Below are 25,632 nucleotides of genomic sequence, written 5' to 3'. Positions count from 1 at the left end.
CACACATTTTTTTTTAAATGGTGAGAATTCCATGCTATGTGGTCCTCTAGTGTTTTCCCGAACATAAGAAAAGCTTAGATTTCTCTGTCACATACATTATATGTGATTTAAATACATACTTATTTTATAATTGACACTGATTCATTTATGTTTAGTTTTTTTGTGTTTGTTTTTGGAGACAGGGTCTCACTATGTAAGCCCTGGCTTGGAACTCATTATGCAGGCCAGGCAGGCCTCAAACTCACAGAGATCTACCTGCCTTCTGCCTCTCAAATGCTGGAGTTTTCCACTACATCACACACAGAGATACAAATACACAGTGATTAAAAATAGAAAATCATAAAAAGATAATATAAATTATTGCTTTAATCCCAAAATGTTTGGCCTTTCAAAGCAAATGTAGTATCATGAGATGCTGCTAACGTTTCTCCTGCCCCGTGTCCAAGCAACTAGTCACTAAATGGGCATTAATGTCCTGTCTGGCATTTGATCCTATAGTCACAGAAGATTCTGGGCTATGTGCCTTCTGCTTCTCACCTCATAATCACAGCAGCAATATGAAGAAGCAATACTTAATACTATGCTGTAGTCAGCTATTGCCAAAGGTAAGAATTGATGCCCTCTGCCATAAAATTACATTTTGTGTGAGCTAGTGGTGGTGTGTGTGAGTGTATTGCGAGGTTATAGGTCACCATGTGGCACTCAGTTCAGTTGTTTCCTGTTAGCCAGGGCCATGCCATTCTATCTATCTAGTGTTTTAAATGTAGGGTTTTTTGCCAAGACCTTGTTCTGGACATAGTGTCTTTTGTAGGTAACCATTCTGGCTGGTTGGTGTCAGAACTTCTGAGGGTTCCCAGCTGCATCTGATTCTTGCCTCCATGATGGATAAACATATCCTCAAGACTCACTCAAATGGTAAAACATCTGGAAATGGCAAATGCACTCAGTTTTTCCATTCAAAACATGTACTAAGACAACATTGAGAATTCAGATTTTAAAGCGAGCCCGTGTCCCAACCACTATGTATGTTTGCAAAATCGTGGCTCTATGAGAAGACAAGAACATACAGATGGCCAGCAACAAAAGGCTTATTGTAGGTCACAGAAACCCCCTAGATAAGTATATCTGATAGGTCTTTGTGACAAACAACCTCAGAGTGTGGTTTCAGGCACTTTTATTTGCTCGCAGATGCTCAGTTTGGGTAGGGCTAATGGAGTCTAGCTCATCTTTCATTGTGGTTTCCTGTGGCTGCATTCAGCTTGGGAGTGCTACTGGGATGGATTGTCCGGTCCGGCCCAGCTTAGACAGCTGGTGCTTCCACAGGGGTGTTGAGGACAGTTGATGACTCACTGCGTGTTCACTGTCAATCTCTCCAGCAAGGGATAACTGGACTTCTTTACACAGTGGGTCAGGAACCCTGAACCTGCCAGGCCTCCTCAGACACAAGCCTGGATATCCATTCTGTCATCCTGTTGGTCAAGAGAACATCAAGGCTAGCTAAGATGGTGGTGGGGAGCAGATAGAAGACCCCAGACCAACACAATGTGGCCACTTTAACACAGTAGAGGCTGGCCATGTAGCTCAGATGGTAGAGTCCTTAGCACTCAGGAAGCCCTGGATTCTGACATGTTAGTGCCATGTAAACTAGGCGTGGTGGTGCATGCCTGTAATCCCTCCCACTCAGGAGGCAGAGGCAGGAGGATTAGAAATTCAAGGTCACCCTCAGCTACATAGAAAGTTCTAAATCAGCCTATGATGAGTGAGACCCTGCTGTAAAGCTCATCGCAGTTATTTAAAGCACAGCCCAATGTTTTGTTAAAAGGACTCCTTTCATTCAGAGATGAGGGTCTCACTGTGTTGCTAAGCTGGTGCTGAAACCATGAGCTTAAGGGATCCTCCTGCCTTAGCCTCCCAAGTAGCTGGAATTATATGCATGCACCATAGTACAAACTGCTGAGGACATTTTCTTCTCCAAACCAAAACTTCTTCTCCAAACCTATTTGTGACATGCGTGATGTCAAGTATGATGGCCAGAGTCAGCAGCCACAAAACGTTTCCTGAAGCAGGTATTTGAGTGAAAAAAATTAATGGAACATAAATAGCTCTTTCTGCTCCTTTGATTTTGCCATATCCTCGTATAATTTAGAGTGAGGAACAATTCCATCAGCCTGTTTTCCAGGTGGGAGGGACACTGGTTCTTTCTGCCTTTAGGCTCAGATTGGAAATGTCAAGATAGGCTACAACCTAGGGATTTGAGTAAAGGGGGAGGATGATCCTGATCAGCCTTATTTAAGGCTCTCCAACCACAGTGTATTTCCCAAGCCGAAGAGACGTGAACTAAAACAACAGAGTCATGGGGAGCCTGACCTCACTTTGTTCTGCTGCCTTTGGGCACTGGACCATTTTCTGTGTTGTTTTGATTTTCTCTCCTGTATGCTGGGAACACATCTTCAGGGCTTTACACATGCATCATACCACTAAGCAACGACTCCCCACCTCAGCCTTCTTTTTCCATCTTGACCACCTTCTTTTCTCCAGGGTAACATTCTGTTCTCCGGCCTCTTCTCTCTCTCTTCACAACTTGGGATACACTCTGTCTTGTTCAAACCTTGTACACGTTACACTGTCATTTGACAAATACTTCTGAGTCCATCTGGTATCAGCGTGCTGGGACAAACACTTTTAGTTTGATTTGTACCTCTGCTAGGGATCCGTTGTTTTTTTAGGAAGACCACGATGTAGCACACATTCGATTCTCAATCATCTTGTAGCACTGAACGACCTGGAGCCGATGACTCTATTCTCCAGACCAACCCAAACCTAACTACCAAGTAGAGGTTTCCGGAAGAGGAAGCAAGGTCAGAAGTAGCATTTCCAGGATATTCCTTGGAGCCCACTAATGCCCACCCGGAACAAACGTCTAAAGACATCTGTCCGTAGGTGAGCCTTTTTTTTCCTCCTTCGGCCAATATTCAGATTAGCTTTTCCAGTGGGAGGAAAATTTGTTTTGTTTATCTCAGGGACTAGGATTTAAAAATAAAACTGTAGGCAAGGAAACAACAAAGCCCGGCGGCCTCGCCGGTTGCTATGACAAGCAAGTAGCAGCCAGCCAATCAGTGTGCAGAAAGGCCTTCGGGTCCAGCCAATGGGGAGCGCGCGCCGTGCGTGAGGCTGCCCAATGGGGCGCGAGCAGCGCGGTATTTGAATCGCCGACCGGGCCGAAGTGGGGAGCAGCGAGACCCGGAGACGCCCAACGGCGCCGCGGACCCCGGTGGCTGCGCTGAGTTCGCACTGCCCAGCGCGGCCCTCATGGCGCTGCTCCGACGCCCGACGGTGAGTGCGCCCGGGCTGTGCTTCCCTGCCCGGCCCGGTGGCCCGGGAGGCTGCCGGTGAGGCCCTGGCAGAGCTGTCCAAAAGCAAGGGCCTGGGGTCCCCATCCCTGTCACTCACTGCTCAGGGCTGCGCTGCGCTGGGGATGAGGACCGGGAGGAACCGGGAAGCCGTCCGGTACCGTTTCTCTGCTTTTCACATTTTTCACAGTTTGCTTTATATGAACTTCTCATTGGCGTCTGCACACTGCCTTCCAGGCCACGTTCATGAAAGTGTGGGTTTGTCCTCTTAAAAAAAAAAACAAAAATAACAAAATGAAAACAAAAAAACCCACCCAGGTGTAATAGGAAAAGTACAAAACTTGGATCCCAGTATTGCAGATGGTGGGGGGAAAGTCCAAATTCGTTTTCTGAGAATGAAAGTCTTACTAGGTTTTGGGCTTAAATTGTACCTGGGTCTGTTTTCTCTTTGTTGAAAACTAGAGGGCCCTGACCCAGCTGGCTGCCATTGTCCTGGCTAGTTAAAAGCTGCCAGTGCCTCTTCCACGTGAATTTAAAAGTACTCTTCATCACCAGGCTTTAACTCCTAAGACGTTGAACTTTCAAACACATTTTGAAATTAGCAGCGGGTGCTGGCAAGAAAGATTCAACATCGTGGCTTGGGGAATCGAAATCCTAAACAATGATGAACATACACAGTCAGGGTTCGAGTCTTGTAGATCTAACTCCCACGAACAAGTAAAATTTTTGGCTGGGTGGTGGTGGCTCACGCCTTTAAGCCCAGCACTAGGGAGGCAGAGGCAGGCGAATCTCTGTGAGTTCAAGGCCAGCTAAGTCTACAGAAGTGAGTTCCAGGACAGCCAGAGAGAACTTTGTCTAGGAAAACCAAACATGCACGCACACACAATTTTTGTCTAATTGGTCCTTTTAAGTTACTTAATGCTTAAACTATTTCAGTTGGGATGGGCTACAGTTTTGCCTGGCTTATCCTGAAAGGTCAGCCTAAACAGCCCCCTCCCCCGTTGGGGGGTATTTTAGAATTAGGGACCCCTAACTCTCAGAGAGTTAAGCGTTTTCCCTCATGAAGTATTTATTACTTCTACAATAGACTCAGCTTGGGGGTATGACTAGCAAGTCTTGTTTTTTAACTGTGTTCTGGAAAAGCCAATTATGGTCAACTGACACTTATTTTTCTTTTTCATTCAATTCTAACTCTCCCAAAACTCAAGAGGTAAAATTATCTTACACATCCTGTTTTCATTCTGAATATCCTTAATTTGAGAGAGTCTGCTATAAAAAGCTGTGTCTCTGAAGGTCCATCTCTGCTGGTGCCATTTCCTGTTTGATTGACATTGTAATGAAAGCTACTCCAGGTCTGAGGCATGGAGTTTTAAACCACCTGACCTATTATTAACTTTTGGTATCTAAGCTCTTTATCATTATGGATATACTCTGTGCAGGGGGATTTCTAACCAAATGACTTAACCTACAAAGATCACTTACCAAGAGACACAGGTGTTTATGAGAAATAATCTTTGAAGTGTGAATCTGACATCTCTTAAAGACTGCAATTCATGAGATCAGTAGGGATATCTTTGTTTTATAGGTAAGGTAGGTAGGTGATTTGCTTAATTTTAGAGTGATATTTCAAATAGCCTTTTTTAGATTTCCTAAAATGTATCCTTTTCCTTAAAAAATGAAGCTTTTATATGCATGAATAGTGTACCATGTGTGTGCAGTACTCTCAGGAGCCAGAAGAGGGCGTCAGATCCCCTGGAACTGGAGTTACAGGCACTTGTAAGCGGCCATGTGGGTGCTGGGGTTGTCTGCTGCAGGAGCAGCCAATGCTCTTAACTGCTGAAAGCCATCTCCAGCCCCAAGGTCCCCTCTACGAATAGATTTCCCAGAGCAGGTCTGAATTGGAGTAGCTGACATTAGGTAGGTAGGTGTTTTTTATTTTCTCTGTGTTTAACCTTTTTTGTTTGTTTATTTGCTTATTTGTTGTCGGTTGTGGTTTTTTGTTTTTGTTTTGTTTTAAGGTGTCCAGTGATTTGAAGACTATTGACACAGGAGTTAATCCTAAAGCTAAGAGCCATGTGACTATCCGGCGGGCAGTTTTAGAAGAAATTGGAAATAAAGTTAGAACCAGAGCAACCCAAGTGGCGAAGGTAACGAGGGAGAGGTGATACATGCGGAGAGCCACTGTACGGGGGCTGCCCTGGCGCGGAGAGTCACGCTGTACGGGGGATGGCTGGTTTTCTTGCCCTGCTCACTGTTCTTTTGTCTTATAGAAACCTCAGAACACCAAAGTACCAGTTCAGCCTGCCAAAGTGACCAATGTCAGCAAACAGCCGAAACCGACAGCTTCCGTGAAACCGGTACAGATGGAGACACTGGCTCCGAAGGTAGGAGCTCCTGCACTTAACCTGCATGCTTCTATAGTCTTTCATTTTAGTGTTCCTAGTGTGGGTGTTTCGTCTGCATGTAGGTCTGTGTACCACTTTCGAGTCTGGTGCTCTGAGAGGCAAAAAGAAGACACAGGGTCCCCTGTGACTGCAGTTACAGATGGTTGTGAGCTGCCATGTGATTGCTGGGAATTGAGCCTGGGACCTCTGGAAGAGCAGCCAGTGCTCCTCACTGCTGAGTCATTTCTCCAGTCCCCAACCTGGTGGGTTTTATTAAAATAATACACAATAGAAATGACCTTCCTTACAACCGGAAGCCCACCACTCTGAAGTCTGAAACTCACATAAAAATAATCCCATAATTCTACATTGATTAATGGTGGTCTCTATAACTGAGTAGCTTAGCTGGACTTTGAATGCTAAGGGACCTGGCGGCTTACCCATTTCCCGTAAGTTCAAGTGTATGCATGCTCTCATATATAATTACTATGAGGTAGACATTGTCTGAGTGCCAGGAAACAGCAATAAACACTTCACTTTCATATATTCTCTCTCTCTCTCTCTCTCTCTCTCTCTCTCTCTCTCTCTCTCTCTCTCGTGTGTGTGTGTGTGTGTGTGTGTGTGTGTGTGTGTGTGTGTGTGTGTGTGTGTGGTGGTGGTGGTGGTGGTGGTGTATGATTGAAACTTCAAAGTGAAACTTGGGACATAGTGGAGGAACACCTAGATTGAGTACTTACTGTACACATCCAGTTGTGTTAAGGTTGTCGAGATGTCTTGCCTCAGGAGGCGTATCTAGGAGGGACATGTGTTCCCTGAAACAAAGTTAGCCATCTTAGGGAGTGTCACTAGTGACGTCAGGAAGTGCAGTGTCAGACGGCTGAGGAATGCCTCCGTCTGTGGAAGACACCTCAAGGAGGGTGCAGGTTCTAAGGCATTCAGTGGCCCAGAGCTACTTGGTCCTCAGAGGGTGTGTGTGTGTGTGTGTGTGTGTGTGTGTGTGTGTGTGTGTGTGTGTGTGTGTGTGTGTGTGTGCGCGCGCACACGCGCGCGCGCGCGCTCAGGTCTTAGATGCTATTCCTCAGGTGGCAGCATGGACCCTTTTTTTTTTTGAGAGTCTCACTATGTAGCCCCAGATGGATTGGAGTTCATAGATCTGCCTGCCTCTGTCTCTTGAGTACTGGGATTAAAGGCGTGCATCATCATCATCATCATCATCATCATCATGTTAGGCCTGACTCCCTCCCCGCCCCCCTTACAGGGTTTCTGTCTAGCTAGGAGCTCACCCAGTAGGCTATACTGACTGGGCAGTGAGCCCCTAAGATTTGTGTCTCTCAAGCTGAGCGGTGGTGGCGCACGCCTTTAATCCCAGCACTCGGGAGGGAGGCAGAGGCAGGCGGATCTCTGTGAGTTTGAGGCCAGCCTGGTCTACAGAGGAAGTTCCAGGATAGGATCCAAAGCTACACAGAGAAACCCTGTCTGGGGGGCGGCGGATTATATGTCTCTAGCACATGCCACCACTGTTAGCTTTTATACTGATTTGGATTCTGGGGGTCAAACTCGGACAAGCACTTTACCAACTGAGCCTTCTCCCCAGCTTCAGTGGTAATTCTGAAAAAACTTGACAGGCAAAGGAGCCTGTGGGGTTTGAATGAGAACGGCCCCCATAGGCTCAGATATTTGAATACTTGGTTCCCAGCTGGTGGAACTGTTTGGGGGGGATTGGGAGGTGTGACCTTGTGGAAGGAGGTGCGTCACTGGGGGTGGGCTTTAAGGTTGCAGAAGTTCACACCATTCCCATTTAGCTCTCTCTGCCTTGTGTTTGTGGACCAAGATGTAAACTACTCCGGCACCATGCTTGCCTGCCTGTCGCCATGCTCCTTGATGGTTATAGACTATGACATGATGGTCATGGACTCTAACCCTCTGCAACTGGGAGATACAAATTAAGTGTGTTTTTTTGTTGTTTTTTTTTTTTTATAAGTTGCCTTGGTCGCAGTGTCTTATCACAGCAACAGCGAAGTAACTAAGACAGTGCCTTTTTAGTGATTAAGGGCAGCAATGACGTCATGGCGCAAAGATGCAATAGGCTGATATATGATCATACGTAACCCTTTGGTCAAGGACTATGCAGGTCTGCACTAAGTCAGAGGCTTATCTGAGGAAGCAGGAGGTAAGGGTGGGAAGAAAGCTGCAGTTGGATTCGTAGGCCTTAGAGTCTGGATTTTATCTCTCTTCTGTGTGTGTGTGTATGTCTGTCTGTCTGTTTTGATGCAAGATGTTGTGTAGCCTGGGCTGGCTTCAAACTCTGTGTATCCTAGGGTAACCCTGAGCTTCTGATCCTCTTGCCTCTACCTTGGCAAGTCCTGGGATGAGTACTGCCATGCCCATTTTGTGGTGCCGAGGATCAAACCTAGGACCTCATGCATGCTAGGCAAATGTCTACCAACTGAGCCACACCTCTAGGTCCCCCACCTCACTTTTTAAAAACGTTGCCGTGTGTGTGTGTGTGTGTGTGTGTGTGTGTGTGTGTGTGTGTGTGCGTGTGCGTGTGTGTGTGCGCGCGCGTGCATCTGGAGGTCAGAGGACAACTTTCCTGAGTTGCTTTTCTATTTCCTCCCTGTGATTCGCAGGGTTAGGGCGGCAGCAAGTGTCTTTACCCACTGAACCATCTCACAGGAGCTGTCTCTCTCCTTCTTCCCCCTCACCCCTCCTTCAGGGTCTTTTACTGTAGCTCAGATGGACCTCAAACTCGGAGTATCTGCCTCCCAAGTGCTGGAAATATAGGCAGGTGTCACTACCGCGCCTGGCCAGTGAATATCAATGTGACAGAAATGATCTTAACTGGAAGATCCATTCATTCAATGAATTTAATGAGATACTATGTAGCCATAAATATGAATTAGTACAGCATTTAAAGATGTCAAAATATTTGGCACATTAAGTGACAAAACCAGATGATAACACCATGTACTGTATAAAATCAGATTTGCTTTTAGGTAGAGGTGGGGTGTTTCAAGACAGGGTTTCTCTGTGTAGCCCTGGCCTTCCTTGAACTCACTCTGTACACTTGGCTTTGAACTCAGAGATCTGCCTGCCTCTGCCTCCCAAGTGCTGGGATTAAAGGTGTGCGCCACCACCACCCAGCTCAAATTTGCTCTTAAAAGCATGCATTTATGTAAAATATTAATGGTGGTTTTATTTTTGAATATTGACTTTAAGAATTTCAGGCTTCAGGGGCAGGGGATGTAGCTCAGTTGGGAGAGTGTTTGCCTAGCATACATGAAGCCCTAGGTTCAATGCCCAACACTGCATGAACTAGTCATGGGGGTGGTCATCTGTAATCCTAGTAGGAGGATCAAAGTTCAAGGCCCTCCTTTGCTACTTACTGAGTTCAAGGCCAGCCCAGGATATTTGGCTTTATCTTTAAATATATAATCAGACTTTCCCATAAAACTGAAGCAAAGAAGAAAGGCATCTATCTGTCTATCAGTCAGGATGGTAGTAGTTCAGATGTGGGAGCTGTGCTTAGCGCACACACACACACACACACACACACACACACACACACAAATTTTCTGAAAGAAAGAAAAAGAAAAAAGAGAAAAAGAAAAAGATTTGTTTGCGCTGCATGACTTTTTAATTTGTGTGAGTTTACAAATCAGCACCCTGTTGGCGTAAGTACATAAGATTCAGTCCTCCACATTGAAAAGAAAGAAAAAGTTGTTTCTTCCTGTGACCTTCAATGCTCCCCTCTTTCTGGCTTCCGTTATCCCATGGCTGACTGCTTTTTCTCTGTTTCCTAACAGTTGAGGCCACCTGTTTCAGATAAAACGTGGGCCAAGAGCTCAGTCCATGTAGAATCACCTCTAGGGACTAGAGAGATGACTTCATGGTTAAGAGCACATGTTACTCTTACAGAGGACTGGAGGACTTGGTTCCCAGCACTTGTGTTGGGTGGCTCGCATAACTTCTGCTTCAGGGGATTCAAACAGTGCCCTCTTCTGGCCTCAGTGGGCACCTGCACTCTTGTGCAGACCCTCCCCAACACACACACACACACACACACACACACACACATAACTTAAAAACAGTCTTTAAAATACTACTGTATGGCTGGAGGATGTGCTGGATGTTGTGACTTTAGAAGTTACCAGGGATTAAGGAGCAACTAGTTACTTCCACTTAGACACACGGATTTCAGCATCACAGTAGCGAAAGGACCGTCTTCCTGCCTGGCACTGGCTGTGACCTGCCCTATTTGCTGCCACTTTACAGACGGTCCCTGGAGTTGCGTGCACCTCAGGGGAGCATAGGGCTTCTAGTAACTTCCCTAGAAAGCTGTTGATCCCTGTGTCCATGAAAACAGATGTTCCCAGAATCCTTGCTGTGCAAACCTGGAGGGGGGAGCTTCTGGCTGTGGAGGAGGCAGCTGCTTCTAAGATGGCTGAGACTTAATTCCGGCATTCCCAGCAGTTCTCACACAGCGTTTTGGAGGGAGGGGGCAGGGTTTTTTTCTGAGCAGTAAGGCCTTGGTAAACACTGAATAGTTTAAGGAAGGAGGGTATTTGCTGCATTGGGTAAGCAAGTTCCATAGGTCCCAGGCAGAGCAGGAAGCTAAGAATCTGGTTGGGAAGCCGCTTCATTCACAGCATCACAGAAACAGTGCATGGTGCCATAGAGGCCAGCACTGAGAGGGGAGGGCTGGAAGATCAGTTTAAGGTCAGCCTGGGCTACATGAGACGTGTCTCAGAAAGGAGAAAGAACCCAAGATAACTTGCAAGGGAAAGGAAGAGAAGCATGGTCTCTCAGTCTTTTAAAAGAAAGGAGTACCGTTCACAAGGAACATCTATGTAACGGGAACGGGTGGTCAAGGGTCCATGGAGCTAAGCCTCCGGGTTGCTGCCTCCTGGTGTCAAGTGCTGCGTGCTAAAGACAGTTCTAAAGACAGTCTCGGCAAAGGTCCCCCCCCCCCCCCCCCCCCCCCCGCTGCCGCCTTGCTGAGTATCCAGTGTGCTTGCTGTTCAGAGTCAGCAGCTCTTGGTGGAGCCTCTCCCGTGCTGTGGCCTGTAGTCCTCTGTTGCTGAGCATGGTGCTGTGGCCTGTAGTCCTCTGTTGCTGAGCATGGTGCTGTGGCCTGTAGTCCTCTGTTGCTGAGCATGGTGCTGTGGCCTGTAGTCCTCTGTTGCTGAGCATGGTGCCGTGGCCTGTAGTCCCGGCACTGGGGCAGTAGGATTATACGGGGGCCAGGACGGCCTGGGGCTTCACAGCAAGACCCTGTGACAGAAAAAAGAAACAGGGAACAAGGCAGCATGGGAAGCACTCTCAGGACCCGAGGGCTCCCTGTGCTCACCCCTGCTGACAGCCGCCAGCAAGCCCTCCACCCTCCCAAAGACCAGGCTCCTGAGTGAAGTCAGCTGGCAAGTCCTCAGCTTCGGGCTGGACTTTCCATTGTCCCTGACAACCAATAGGCTTGTTTGTTAGTCTGGTTTGAAGGCCTTAATTTGCATGCTACTTCTGTCATTTAAAAAAACAATACTTTTAATAATTCATTTTTAAGGGCAGATGTTGAGTTGCTGACCCTAACTAATGTTTAATTTTCATGTTTATGATTTTTTTTAAATTTTTTAACTGATGCATAAAAATGACACTTATTCTTGAGTAACATGTGACCTTTTGAAATACACACACACACAACAGACAAATGAAGGTTAAACATTTATCTCCTAGACCATTCTTACTGTTGAGACGTTCAGAGTCCTTCCCCTTAGCGCTGGAGAAATGTGCAGCATGCTGTGAGGGTGCCCTGAAGGAAGGAAGAGTAACAGCACAGGCCTAGAGCGGGGTCTCTGCTGTCAGACTCAGAACCCGTTCAGCTTACAAGATGGGCAGTTGTAGGGCGGAAAGGGGACCAGAGTTCTTCCCTTTTGTCTGCAGTTGCCCATTGCTAAGGGCAGCTACAGAGCTAAGGTGAATGCTGGGGCTGTGGGGAGAAGCAGGAAACTAGAAAAACAAGTTGCTCCAGCTCTGGGAGCCAGGGTACTTTAGTTTCAGGAATTGTCCGTGTTCAACTAAAGTGGGAAGCTTCAGCAAGGGGTGGTGGTACCAGCACAGCTTTAATCCCAGCACTCGGGAGGCAGAGGCAGGCGGATCTCTGTGAGTTCGAGGATAGCCTGGTCTACAAATTGAGTTCCAGGACAGCCAGGGCGACTCAGAGAAACCCTGTCTCGAAAAACAAAACACAAAGAGAAAAGCTTTTCAATATGGTATAGCCTTGGCTAACAGCACGGTCGCTCTCTACGGTTGCCCTGCTCTGCAGTAGCGTACCTCTGACTGCCGTGACTTAGACCCCACTGACCACTGCTCCCAGCCCCCTCCCCCACTCTGTACTCCGAGGCCTCTGATAACCATTCCACCCAGCACTGAGGGAGGGAGGTCTGGTTTTCAGGTCACAGGTGAGGTGATGCGGTACCCGCCGCCGCCGCCATCTTTGTTGATGTTGTCGTCTACACTGCTATTAACTACTGCCACTGCAGTTTTGAGGTAGGCTCCCACCATGTAGCCGAGGCTGGCCTGAGTACCTCCCCCCAGGTTATTTATTTAAACTCTGCAGCAGCCACTGTAGAGGATGGCACAGTGGGCCTGCATCGCTTAGTGAAATGTCTTCACAGTGATGGAGTCCTTGGAAGGGCTCACTCTCCCCCAGGACATTGCATCTCATTCACTCTAGTTCTCTGAATAAATGGCAGGCGTACCTGCTCAGCCTTTGTTGGTCTGGGCCTTCGTATAGCCCTTAAGAGGCAGGGCATGTTCTGAACTGCTTCTTCCTTACCCTCCACTCCTTGTTTCCTACGCTAAGACTAGAAATTATTAATCTTCAGCTTAGTTCAAATTACCTTTGTGGTTTTAATTTTTTGTTATTTTTGAATCATTTTCTCACTCTAACATGGTTAACCTAGAACTCTATAGCTCAGGCTGTGTTCCAGTTCATGGCTATCCTCCTGCCTCAGCCTCCCTAGTGCTGAAACTGCAGGCCTGAGTCAGCACATCCAGCTTTTAAGCCTGCTGGAGTGCATGAGCTGTGCTCTGGTTTTGTATTTTATTCTCTTAATATGTATTTTTTATGATCTAGACATAAGTCCTGTTAGGCACTTTGAAAAGGGCCACCTATTCTTTTTCAAATAATGGTTTATACTTCAATATGAAATATTGTTTGAGCTGGATAATGGTGACACATGCCTTTAATCCCAGCACAAGGGAGACAGAGGCAGGTGGATCTCTGTGAGTTCGAGGCCAGCCAGGACTACACAGAGAAACCGTGTCTTGAAAATCCAAAGAGAGAGAGAGAGAGAGAGAGAGAGAGAGAGAGAGAGAGAGAGAGAGAGAGAGAGAGAGAGAGAGAGAGAAGGAGGAGGAGGAGGAGGAGGAGGAGGAGGAGGAGGAGGAGGAGGAGGAGGAGAAGAAGAAGAGATGAGAAGAGAAGAGAAAAAGAAAAAGAAAAAGAAAATTATTTGTTTGCGCCGCATGACTTTGTAATTTGTATGAGTTTACAAATCAGCACCCTGTCGGCGTAAGTACATAAGATACGGACCGCATCCCCGCTAAGCCTGTGTCCTCTCCTGCTAATTCAGACTGGAATGAGCCCTTCTGCCTTCTGCTCTCCAGGGTCTAAATTTAGAAGTAGAGGAGGAACGAAAACAGGATCACAGGCGAGGTTGCTGCCAGGGGCCATCAGGTCCAGTGTTCTCTGACCTCAGTGGTCACTCACATTCATATTGAGCACCTTCTGTGTGAGAGCTAATGCGTGAACAAAGCTAGCTAAATACACAGATGCCACCTCTGTACAGAGTGTAGGATGCCAGGCATAGGCTCTCCAGCAGGGCAGTAACTCAAGGCTTCCGCTTATTGGTGTAGGAGCCTTCTCCCGTCCCTGAGGATGTCTCCATGAAGGAAGAGAACCTATGCCAAGCTTTCTCTGATGCTTTGCTCTGCAAGATCGAGGATATAGATAACGAGGACTGGGAAAACCCTCAGCTCTGCAGTGACTACGTGAAGGACATCTACCAGTACCTCAGGCAGCTCGAGGTGGGCCGGCCTTTATGTGTGGTTGCATTTGGCAATGTGGACTTCAGCAGGGGGCCGGGGAGGAAATGACATCAACTTGTTAAACTTTTGAATTGCACCAACAGGTTTTGCAGTCCATCAGCCCACACTTCTTAGATGGAAGAGATATAAATGGACGCATGCGTGCCATCCTGGTGGACTGGCTGGTCCAAGTCCATTCCAAGTTTAGGCTTCTGCAGGAAACCCTGTACATGTGCATTGCCATCATGGACCGGTTCCTACAGGTGAGTGCAGCTGCAGGGGTGTGGTGCTGGTAGGGTAGCCCTGTGAACATGGCGTTGATGCTTCTGAAATGGAGAGCTGAGCTGGGCCTCCTCGGAAGGCAAAGACTGGCAGCCTAGCTGAAATGCCAGAGAATTTCAGTTACTAAAATAGGAAAGTAGGCCAAAGGTGTCATGCCCCGCCCACACCATTTTCAATGTCTGACACTCTTCAGGGTCAACAATTCCTCATCTCAGAATGAGCTGAGTGAGAGGTTTCTCTGTGTAGCCCTGGTTGTCCTGGAACTCACTCTGTAGACCAGGCTGGCCTCGAACTCACAGAGATCTGCCTGCCTCTGCCTCCCGAGTGCTGGGATTAAAGACGTGCGCCACCACCGCCCGGCCCCTCCTCACCTCTTGTTTTAAGAAACTTACTTAGTGCAGCCCCTGTGGAGGTGAGAGGCCAGCTCTGAGAGAGTAGGTGCTCTCCGTCCACCTTGTGGATTCTGGAGTGCGAGCTCAGGTCCAGGTTGGACAGCTGCCAGCCTTTACTGCTGGCCACCTCAGCAGCCCCACGCTGTAGTCCACTGAGCTTTTCCCCAACTCGGAAGCACTGGGGAGAGATTGTGTGTGTGTGTGTGTGTGTGTGTGTGTGTTGCAGTTTGTTTTAACAAGAGGTTTTTCAAGGTGGTTAATGGGTGTACTTGGAGTAGGGAGTATTTCAGCCCGCCATTGAGTTCTCACTTTTTTGCTGTGGTTTATCTCTGTACAGACCACACCAGGTACAGGTCAAGGCTGTGCAGACATTCAGGACCATTCCCTAAATCTCTGCTGTCAGGTCATCTGGGAGGACCCAATGAGATAGTGTGTTAGTCTTATCACTATGCCCAAAATAGTTACTGCTCAGTGACCGTGTGCTCAGTGACCGTGTGCTCAGTGACGGTGTGCTCAGTGACGGTGTGCTCAGGGACCGTGTGCTCAGGGACCATGTGCCCAGTGACGGTGTGCCCAGTGACGGTGTGCCCAGTGACGGTGTGCTCAGGGACGGCTCTTCTGTCGCCATTCAGGTCTCCCGGGTCCTGCATGAGCCCAATCCAGTCTGGTCGATGGTGACTCCGGATGTGTTTGTTTTCCATTAGGCTCAGCCAGTCTGCCGGAAGAAGCTGCAGCTGGTTGGGATCACAGCTCTGCTCTTGGCTTCCAAATACGAGGAGATGTTTTCCCCAAATATCGAAGACTTTGTTTATATCACAGACAACGCTTACACCAGTTCCCAAATCCGAGAGATGGAGACGCTGATTTTGAAAGAGCTGAAATTCGAGTTGGGCCGGCCTTTGCCACTCCATTTCTTAAGACGAGCCTCAAAAGCCGGGGAGGTGAGTGCCGCTGTCTCTGTGGGGAAGTTGGCTTGTGCTCAGTCTCACCCTAAGACATCTAAGAGGAAGCTTCTCGAGAGAGAGAGAGAGAGAGCGCTTCTGGTGCTTCCCTCAAGGTGTTCTCGAATGGTGGGAGTCCGTGGGCTGAGTGGAAGCCTCTCGTGTGCTGCTCTTTCCTAGGTGGATGTCGAACAGCACACCTTAGCCAAGTATCTGATGGAGCTGACACTCATCGACTATGACATGGTGCATTATCACCCTTCTCAGGTCGCAGCTGCCGCTTCCTGCCTGTCCCAGAAGGTGCTGGGCCAGGGGAAATGGGTGAGTTGACGGGAGGGAGCCCTGTGTTTGCAAGGCATGTGCTTCACTGACGCCGCTCCTTCTCGAGTCTCAATTTTCATGGTGCCATGGCTGGGCCTTCACGCTTAGAACAGCACTGCCGACCAGGCTGTGAGGCAGACGCTGCCCTGGGAAGAGGGCCGCTACTCTGTGTGTATGTGTGTGTCTCACTCTGCCTTTCCCCAGCAAGGGGTGGCAGTATGCTTGTTCCTTGGAGTGCCCTCCAGACCTGTGCGACTGCTTTCAAACATACCCGAGCACTTGGTCTGTCAGAGCTGAGAGCCTCTTACTGTCCTCGGGGACAGAGCCACGCTGCATGGCCTGGTGCTGGGGAAGCGGTTAGGCTGGACTGGGTTTGACAAGGTAAGAATTTCCCCACTGCTTTTTTTTCTTTTAACTTTAAGTTTATTTTAGTCGAATTTGGGGATTGACCCCAAGTCCTCATACATGCTGTCACAGCTGTATCTCCAGCTGTTTTCACTTGGATACAGGGTTTCACTAAGTTGCCCTGTCAGCCCTGAACAGTCACTGGGATACAGGCCTGAACATCCCCAGCCTGGCTCCTTACAGCTCTTGCACAGGAGCCGTGGCGTGTGCTCTCCTGAAGGGAAGCAGGCAGTGGCTGACCCTCCCTGGCTTCTGCTCGTGTTTCAGAATTTAAAGCAGCAGTATTACACAGGATACATGGAGAGTGAAGTACTGGAAGTCATGCAGCACATGGCCAAGAACGTGGTGAAAGTCAATGAAAACCTCACCAAGTTCATTGTAAGTGCTGCCGTCCCGACCTTGGGAAAGCATTCCATCCTGGGCCATGCGTGCAAGTGTGGTGCCGGCAAGCCTGGTCTTACAGTCTCTAAGGAGTGGAATATGCTGACTGGTCAACCTTGGCTAGCCAAGCTTGATGCCTGGTCAGCCAGCCCCTGTTTGCCCACCCTTGTGTCAGCATCCTCAGGAGGCACGCAGCGGGCAGGAAAGGCGGGCTGTTTGCCAGGTCCGGGAAGAGAGGCCCCTCTGGTGGCCTCATTCAGCTGCGGTTACTCAGGCCTCCATCCAGGCCTTTTGAAAAGGCTCCTAGCGAACAAACCCGGAGAAGGGAGAGGGGCCTGTGAGGGTGAAACACGGGGGTGGGGTGGGGTGGGCTGTGCCTGTGGGACACAGAAGACCCCTAAGGGGCCAGTGACGAAGAATGTGTCCTTACCGCATGATCATGCTGACACGTAGTTCTGGTGTGACGGTAGCTGGCATTTGCGAAGCTCTAGTCACCACACACCTTTATTCCCTTGTTTTTTCAAGACAGGGTTGCTCTGTAGACCAGGCTGGCCTCGAACTCAGAGATCCACCTGCCTCCTCCTCCCTCGTGCTGGGATTAAAGGCGTGCGCCACCACTGCCCAGCCTTCAGTTCCATTTTTAAAAAACATGTCTGGGTGTTTTGTCTGCATATCACATACATGCCAGGTGCCTGTAGAGGCCAGAAGAGTGTGTCTAATCCCCTAGGAGTGGAGTTATAGATGGTGTGGGCACTGGGAATTGAACCCGGGTCCTCCTGAAGAGCCTCTGGTGCTCTTAACTGTGGAACCATCCCTCCAGCCCTTTTCCGGTTTCTGCTGTCAGTCCCAGTGGCACTTACCAATGACGGAGCCCTCACCTCTCAGATAGCACCTCAGAGGGCCTGTTCTCAGATCTTGAAACTATTGCCCCTACTGTCTATGTGACCAGCAGCAGGGTTGGAGCAGACAGCTTGGTGCAGTGTTCTGAGGGAGAGGCCTGGGGACCGCGCATCTTCAGGCTGTCTGGAGACGGCAGCCATGGCCCTTCACACTTGTGGGTTAGACTAGGTATGCTGGGCGGTCCTGAAACGTTCTTAACCACAACTGACTTCTGCAGGCCATCAAGAACAAGTATGCCAGCAGCAGACTCCTGAAGATCAGCACGATCCCTCAGCTGAACTCCAAAACCATCAAAGACCTTGCCTCCCCTCTGATGGGCAGGCTTTAGGCAGCCGGGCTTCCATCGTGTACATCTCTGATTTTGTACATACTCCTCTAGTTTACGTCACAAAACCTCTTCTCAGACTAATTTTCTAATTGTGTATTGAGGAAAAAATAAAGCTATTGATTTTCTTAAGGTACCCTGTGTATATCTGTGTAGTCTATACTGAAGAAATGTAGAATGGTTTACCGTAACTGTGCTTTGTATTGAGGAAAAATAAAGCTATTGATTTTCTTAAGGTATCCCGTGTATATCTGTGTAGTCTGTATTGAATGGGTCTAAGCAGCAGATAGAGCTTTATCCCTGATGAGTCGTAGCTGTTGGTCCACACATTGGGAATGGAGATTGACAAGCTGCCTTTTTAGGGTCTTTAAACTTCGTAAGGTCATGGGTGGGTGACAGTGAGCACCCAGATCAATCCAATAGGAGCATCTGCTCTTACCTAACCAGACAGTCCCTGGCTAGACTTGGGTGAGCAACTGCTTGGATACCTGTATCCACAATCTGCTGCTGGTGCGCCTGTAAATGGAGGGAGACAGCCCCAAAACACTTGGTACCTTATTTATTTTTTCTTTAGGCTCTGCTAACAAGACTAAATATAGGTCAGTCAATTCTTGCAAATTACCATCTGTCCCAAGAGATATTGGGACCACGCCTCCTGACAGAAATGAGTTTGAATGTCTGATGAACTAATTCTGCCTTGTGTTTGAGAAGGCATCTGAGTGGTGACTTCAGAGCAGTCTTGGAGTATGGGAAGTCTTGGTCAGGGATATCTCTACTTTCATTCTCTAGTTTACCTGGATGTGCATATCCAGCCTGTCAACAGGGAGCAGCTAGTACCGTCTAGTCTGTCCTAGGGAGAGGCTGGAACCAAGTAGTGGGATCTCCACAGCTGCCCACTGCTCAGTCCCCTGCCGTCTCCCATTTCCTCCCTTAGTCTCCCTCAGGTCCGTATTGCTGTCTTGTCCCTGGCCGTAGGGACTCAGGTCCCCGACATCTCCATTTGTTGATGCTGCCAGTCCTTAAAACACTTGGTTTGCCCTAAGCCACCTCCTTGTCAACCACTCCAGCTCCATGAGACAGCAGAAGCTGCCCGTACCAAGCTCACTGACCACATGTAACGTGATGACCGCCGCTCTGCCATAGTGTCATGTGATCTCAAAACCCGAGGTTAAAGCATCTCCAGCGATTAGGAACTCAGCACAGTTCACAGCTGGAGACAGCCAGACTCGGAAAGACAAGCCAGTCATCTGCTAGGGAGAGCCTGGAGCTCAGATTCCTTACGCATTCGTTCTAAGAAGTTCAGAATTCAGGTTCTGCCTCATTCTGAGACCTACCCACCACCAGAAGTTATCCTAGTATGGGGTTGGGGATTTAGCTCAGTGGTAGAGCACTTGCCTAGCAAGCGCAGGGCCCTGGGTTCGGTCCTCAGCTCCAGGGGGAAAAAAAAAATTATCCTAGTGTTAGTCATTGGCAGAAATTCCAGAAAGCAATTCCAACTCCCAGTCACAGCTGGCAAGCAGGGTTGGCCCTTGCTCGTGTTTGCCTCTTGTGCCCATCAATCATGTTCCTCTCTGGTCCCCAAATGAGCAGGCTGGAGGCCTTTGGGGAGCTTCCCCCTTGTTCTGTGGCCCTGAATCTAGTGTCACCCAACCGAAACAGGTCACATACAGTTCATGGGTCCTTGCAGGCTGACCGGCAAGGTTGCAGACACTCGCTGGGCCTGCATTCAGACAAGGCTACTTGGTTTTCTTTTTTCCTGTTTCTCAACAGGAACTGGCTATTCATATCCACCTTCTCTTTCACTATACAGCCAGAAGGCCAAGGCTTCCGGTTGTGCAAGTACCACATGTCACAGGAAGCAGTCACAGAGAGGGTGGATCCTCAACTGGGAGAGGTCTAGTCATCCCTGGGGTCCGGGGGATCTGTTTGGGAGGCAAAGTTGTCATAGTCCCAAAGATAGAATGCCTCCAAGGTCACTGATACACTTGGATAACAGTAGCCTCTGACCTCAGGAGATGCCCTTGGCCATGGGGACTAAGCCAGGGGCAGACCAAGGGGGTGGTATCTGAGGCGGAAAACAGTATCAGGAGCAATAGGAAGTAGATGCTACACACTTCTTAACTGGGAAACCAGAGCCAGGCGGTGGTGGCACACACCTTTAATCACAGCACTTGGGAGGCAGAGGCAGGTGGGTCTCTGAGTTCGAGGCCAGCCAGGTCTATAGAGTGAGTTCCAGGACAGCCAGGGATACACAGAGAAACCCTGTCTCAAACACCCTGCCCCCCCCCCCCCCGAAAAAAAAAAACAAAAAAACTATAGGAAGCCAGAACGTAGAACAAGAATCACACCCCGTGATTAACCAACTCTTGTTCTCCTGAGTGACACCCAATGTGGCCCCCTGTTGCCTCTGGGGATTGCCCTGAAAGTCCTTCCTGTTGATAACACTTGGTAGAAATTGTGACACACTTAGGAAACATGTGACCTACAGCGGCCTCTCAAGCCTCACCCAGCAAGGAACTGGTCCATCTAGCGCTCAGCCCATGCCAGGATCGGCTCACAGCTGTGGAGACTTGGTACCTTGTGGGTTTACTCAATAAGTAGTTACATACTCTGATAGGGACCACGTTTTAAATCCAGGTCAGGCCAGGCCCCTGTGCTGAAAATGCTGAGTGTTCTTAAGGCCTGTGCATTGAACAGATTCCATGGTTAAGGGCATAGTAAAGGGGAGGCTGTGCTGATGCTTACCCATCTATAAAACAAAAGATACGTTAGAACATTTTCCAGATCATGTCTCCTTCTTTACAGCATCCTCGAACACTTTTACCAACATGGACATAGGTTCCTACATCCTCTCCTTCCTGGTTAGTGACCATGGAAGGAGGTGGAGCCTATTTACAATATTTGTTCTATGTGATTCTTCAATACCCTCTGACCTTAAGGAATTCTTGATCTTAGCCAGCCTGTGCAAGATCCAGGATTCAAGCCAGGCAGTGGTGGCTCCCTCCCTCCATCCCAACACTCAAGAGACTGAGACATTCGGATCTCTGTGAGTTCAGGGCCAGCTTGGTCTACAAAGTAAGTTCCAGAACAGCCAGGACTATTACACAGAGAAACCCTGTCTTTTAAAAAAAAAAAAAAAGATCCAGCATTTAAAAACCCTCCTGGAGTAAACATTCCCTTCAAGTCTTTTTCTCTAATTTATAATCTAAAAGCAATCGTGATAAGCATTCAGATTGCTCTGAGTAATTTACCCATAATCTAAACACTATGGAATGCTGCTCTTCTTCCTAAGCCTATTTATGTCACAGCAACTGAAAAGTAAAAACAAAGTGGGGTTGGCCCAGGAGCCGCGGTGCAGAAACAAAAGTAGTCATCAGAGAGGACAGAAGAGACAGAAATAGACTTGGGGATGATGGGTTCCAAGAGCAGGCATTGAGACCCAGCAGAGAGCCGGGCAGTGGTCAGCCAGGAGGCGGTGGAGCATGCCTTTAATCCCAGGCAGAGGCAGGAGGATCTCTGAGTACCAGGCTAACCTGGTCTACAGAGCAAGTTCCAGAAGAGCCAGGGCTACACAGATAAACCTTGTCTGGAAATGAATGAAGTAACCCAGAGAACCATGGTATGTACTCACTTATGGGTGGATATTAGCCATAAAGTAAAGGATAACCATGCTACAACCCACAGACCCAGAGAAGCTAAGTAACAAGGAGGGTTCAAGTGGAGGGGGGACACAAGAATCTCACTGTGAAGGGGAAATAGAACAGACATCACAGGTGGATGGGGGGAGGGTCTACATGGGGATGGGGATGGGAACAGGAGGGACCAGGTGGGGGAGGGGGGAGGGAGACAGAACTGGGAGAGACAAGTGGAATCAGGGGCATTTCCGGGATAAGCTAGAAACTAGAAGAATGGAAACTCCTAGGAATCTATGAGGGTGACCCCACCTAAGACTCCTATCGAAGGCAGATATGAAACCTGACCTGGCCAGGTCCCATAAACAGGCAAGATTTCCAGTGGAGGGACTGGGACCCCAACCCAGCCACATAACCTTTGAACTACAATGTGCCCTGCCTACAAGACATGCTGGAACAAAGGAGGCACAGAAATTATGGGAATGGCCAAGCAATGACTGGTCCAGCTTGAGACCCATACCATGAGAGGAAGCCCACTCCTGACAATGTCTGGAGGGTCATAACCCAGAGGCTGGACAGCCCAGAGACCTAGGATAGAACCAAATATGGGGGTTGGGGATTTAGCTCAGTGGTAGAGCGCTTGCCTAGCAAATACAAGGCCCTGGGTTTGATCCTCAGCTCCAAAAAACAAAAACAAAAAACAAAAACAAAAGACAAAACAAAACAAACAAACAAAAAAGAACCAAATATAACTGGCAAAAAAAAAGTCAATGAAATGATTCCTAATGATATTCTGCTATACTCATAGATCATTGCCTAGCCAAACTGTCATCAGAGAAGCTTCACCCAGCAACTGATGGAAACAGATGCAGAGGCCCACAGCCAAACATTACATGGATCTTGGGGAATCCTCTGGGAGATGGGGAGGAAGGATTATGGGAGCCAGAGGGACCAAGGACACCACAAGAAAACCCACAGAATCAACTAACCTGGACTCACAGGGGCTCACGGAGACTGAACCATCAACCAGAGAACTTGCGTGGGACTGACCTAGGTCCTCTGCACACAGGTGACAGTTGTGTAGCTTGGTCTTCTTGTGGGGCCCCTAACAGTGGGAACAGGGGCTGTCTCTGACTCTGTTGCCTGCTTTGGGGACTTATTCCTCCTACTGGAGTGCCTCATCCAGCCTTAATAAGAGAGGAGGTGTCTAGTCTCACTGCAACTTGATCTACCATGGCTGGATGATGTACCTGGGAGGCCTGCCCTTTTCTGAAGAGAAAGGAGGAGGCATGGAAGGGAGGAGGGGTGTTGGGAGGAGAGGAAAGGAGGGAGAAAATGTGATTGGGCTGGGGGAAAAAATTAATTAATAAGAAGATAAAAAGAACCGCAGAAAACATTTGTTCAAGTAAAGAGCAAAAACAAAAATAAAAACAAAAACCACAGCAGAGGCCTCATCTTGGGCCTCCCTCCCAAGCAAGCTGGCGCTGCTTTACCTCCAGCTCTCCAGCGGTTACTGGAACCTGGAAAACTGATGCTGAGGTGGATAGTCCTCTCTCATTTTCTCTATGATTGACTGCTACAGTCCTGGAGTTGAAAGCCAGGCCCCCTTGAGTGTTTAGGTAAGAGCCCCCAAGCCAGCGTGGACCCCCATAAGCAGAGAGATCTGCAGACTCTGGCTCCTGCAAGGCCAGCGACACCTCGGCTGGAGGCGCATGTGCCGGGCATCGCAGCTGTTGTCTCCCTCTTAGTCCAGCTAAGGGAGGCCGTGCTCAAGCCGCCTGACCCTTCCCTGGCGTTCACAGACGGTGCCGACGATGCCTTGAGACATTCATACCTCTCTTGAGAGAAGAGCCAGGGCCAAACTTCCCGGTTCCCAACAGCTAAAGCCCTTCACAGTAGCGGCCTGGAGACAGGAGCCGCCTCCATTTGAACTCCAGGCACTTCCCGCCTCGAACTCACAACAAGCTTGGTGTCACTCCTTTCCTGGACTTCTGGGAACGTGAGATTACTGAGTGGCTCAAGAAACCGAAAGCTGAGCAAGTCTTTGGGTCTTCTTTTCCAGGCAACCAACCCCCAGGTGCCTACACTTAGCTGTTCAGGGCTCAAGAGCCAGGTGTGGGGATAGGGAGCCATCAAGCAGAGGTGTGGCCATCCCCACCCCCTTTCCAGATGTATTGAGTCTTCGCCCTTCTCCTTCCTCTCCAGGAAGATGGTCAGTTTCTTGGGGTTGGGTTTGCTCTGTCTCTTGGCTTAGGAGTGATGGCCTAAGTCTCAGCCCTGGTTCTCAAGGGAAAAAATCGCCTTCTAACTCTATAGAGCCTCAAAGCACCCAAACCCCTATTCCCGGTGGAGGCTAACTGGGGTGTCCCCTCAGTTGGGAGGGGCCCTCAGAGTGACAGATGGGTCTGGGACACTTCCCAGTCCTCCGAGATTTTCAGCCAGGTGTATGACCTCGAGTCGAGATCTTCTCAAATCCTGGACAAGAGATCCAAAGAAACATAACACAGCATTGCTGGTGACTCTCTAGCACTTGCCGAACTTATTTCCTGCCCCGGACAGAAGAACTGAATGCTGGGAAAAACAAGACAGCAGAGAAAGGTGATGCAATGACTCTACCCTTCCAGCTGGGAGGCCATGAGTGACCAGAAGCTGGCTTCGGTGTTTTTTTTTTTTTTTTTTTTTTTTTTTTTTTTTAAAGATTTATTTATTTATTTCTTACGGATACAGTGTTCTGTCTACACATATCCCTGAAGGCCAGAAGAGGGTACCAGATCTCATTATCGATGGTTGTGAGGTACCATGTGGTTGCTGGGAATTGAACTCAGGACCTTTGAACAAGCAGTGCTCTTAACCTCTGAGCCATCTCTCCAGCCCCGGCTTCGGTGTTTTATAAGGCCGCTGGGTCCTCCCTTCTCCCCCATTGATCCTACTTAGAGATCCCGCCTCACCCAACCATCACCTTCCTGCAGTTTCCTCTCCCAAGACAATGTCTTCAGGGAACAAGGATTCCCCCATCTCAGGGAGTCTGCTTTTTCCTCATCTACCTACATCCCTCCAACTCTCTTTCAGACAGGAATTCCTGTCTGAAAGACCCTGTCCTTCAAAATAAGGTGACAGTTACTGAGGTTGGCCTCCACATGCATGTATGTACACACACTTATATAGAGGCACATTGGGACGCGCGCGCGTGCGCGCGCGCGCGCACACACACACACACACTTTAAAATGAGTGAATAGCCATGAGTAGCCTCACCTGTTCTCTCAGCCCTGCATAGAAATGGCTGTCTCACTAGGGTGAGGCCCATCACAGAGACACTCATGATGGCTGAGACTGGAATGAGCAGCCGAGTTGGGGTGACCATGCAAGAAAGCAGGGAGCTTTTGACAGACGTCTTGTTAGGTAACAGACATCCTGTTGGTGTGAAACCCGGATGGCTTTTCCTGGTGTGCTGGTGTAGCTACAGGTGGGTTAAACACCTCCACTGTGTCTTACATCCTCATTACCGAGAGTGGAACCCCACCCCTGGCAGGAGCACAGGTTCAGCACGAGTGCTCTACCACTAAACGAAACCCCATCCTAAGATGCTCTCCCCAGGGGAGGTGGTAAGTCCTTGGTCTCCAACCACTGATGTAAAATAAACAAAATTCATAAACATAGTCTGTTTTATGGATGAGCTCTTGCCTGCCTGTATGTATGTGTACCACGTGTGTGCCTGGGGCCCTTAAAGGCCAGGAGAGGGCATTGGATCCCCTGGAATTGGAGCTGCCAAGAAGGTGCTGGGAACCAAATGTCCCCTGGAAGAGCAGCCAGTGCTCTTAACCATTGAGCCGTCCCTCCAGCTCCCCATAGTGTCTCTCATAGCAACTACTTCCTAACATCTTAACGTGAGAAGACATTAACAGGTGCTTTGAGGGAAGGTGTCAAACCCAAGAAACTCTGCAATTTTTTTCAGGATTCACAAATGCTCTGAGCTCCACAATAAACATTCAACCCAGTGTGGTAGTTTGAATGAAAATGGCCCTCATAGGCTCATAGGGAGTGGTGTTATTTGAAAGGATAGAGGTGGCCTTATTGGAGGAAGTGTGTCACTGGGGCTGGGCTTTGAGGTTGCACAAGCTCAAGCCAGGCCCAGTGGCTCACTCTCTCTTCTTGCTGCCTGCTGATCCAGAGATCCAGATGCAGAACTCTTGGCCTCATCACCAGCTCCACATCTGCCTGTGTGCCACCATGCTTCCC

General features: G+C 48.8%; 1 protein-coding gene and 1 long non-coding RNA gene across 2 annotated transcripts; one reads left to right on the top strand and one right to left on the bottom strand.

Annotated features, from left to right (window-relative positions):
* Positions 1-1,159: 1,159 nt before the first annotated feature.
* LOC143274272 (uncharacterized) lies at positions 1,160-3,089 on the bottom strand. The gene is made up of 2 exons (XR_013052809.1): positions 2,497-3,089; positions 1,160-1,469 (listed from the first exon to the last, which is right to left on the bottom strand). It is a non-coding gene; the product is annotated as an uncharacterized LOC143274272 (long non-coding RNA).
* Positions 3,090-3,175: 86 nt separating this feature from the next.
* Ccnb2 (cyclin B2) lies at positions 3,176-18,002 on the top strand. Its single transcript, XM_006979280.4, has 9 exons — positions 3,176-3,333; positions 5,369-5,497; positions 5,621-5,734; positions 13,646-13,816; positions 13,921-14,079; positions 15,195-15,431; positions 15,612-15,752; positions 16,425-16,535; positions 17,656-18,002. The coding sequence occupies exons 1-9, from the start codon at positions 3,310-3,312 to the stop codon at positions 17,764-17,766; spliced, it is 1,197 nt and encodes a 398-aa protein (XP_006979342.1). The 5' UTR covers positions 3,176-3,309; the 3' UTR covers positions 17,767-18,002.
* Positions 18,003-25,632: the final 7,630 nt, after the last annotated feature.

Source organism: Peromyscus maniculatus, chromosome 7, assembly GCF_049852395.1.
Source record: "Peromyscus maniculatus bairdii isolate BWxNUB_F1_BW_parent chromosome 7, HU_Pman_BW_mat_3.1, whole genome shotgun sequence".
Classification (NCBI taxonomy): Eukaryota; Metazoa; Chordata; class Mammalia; order Rodentia; family Cricetidae; genus Peromyscus; species Peromyscus maniculatus.
This window is presented reverse-complemented; position numbering and strand designations above follow the sequence as displayed.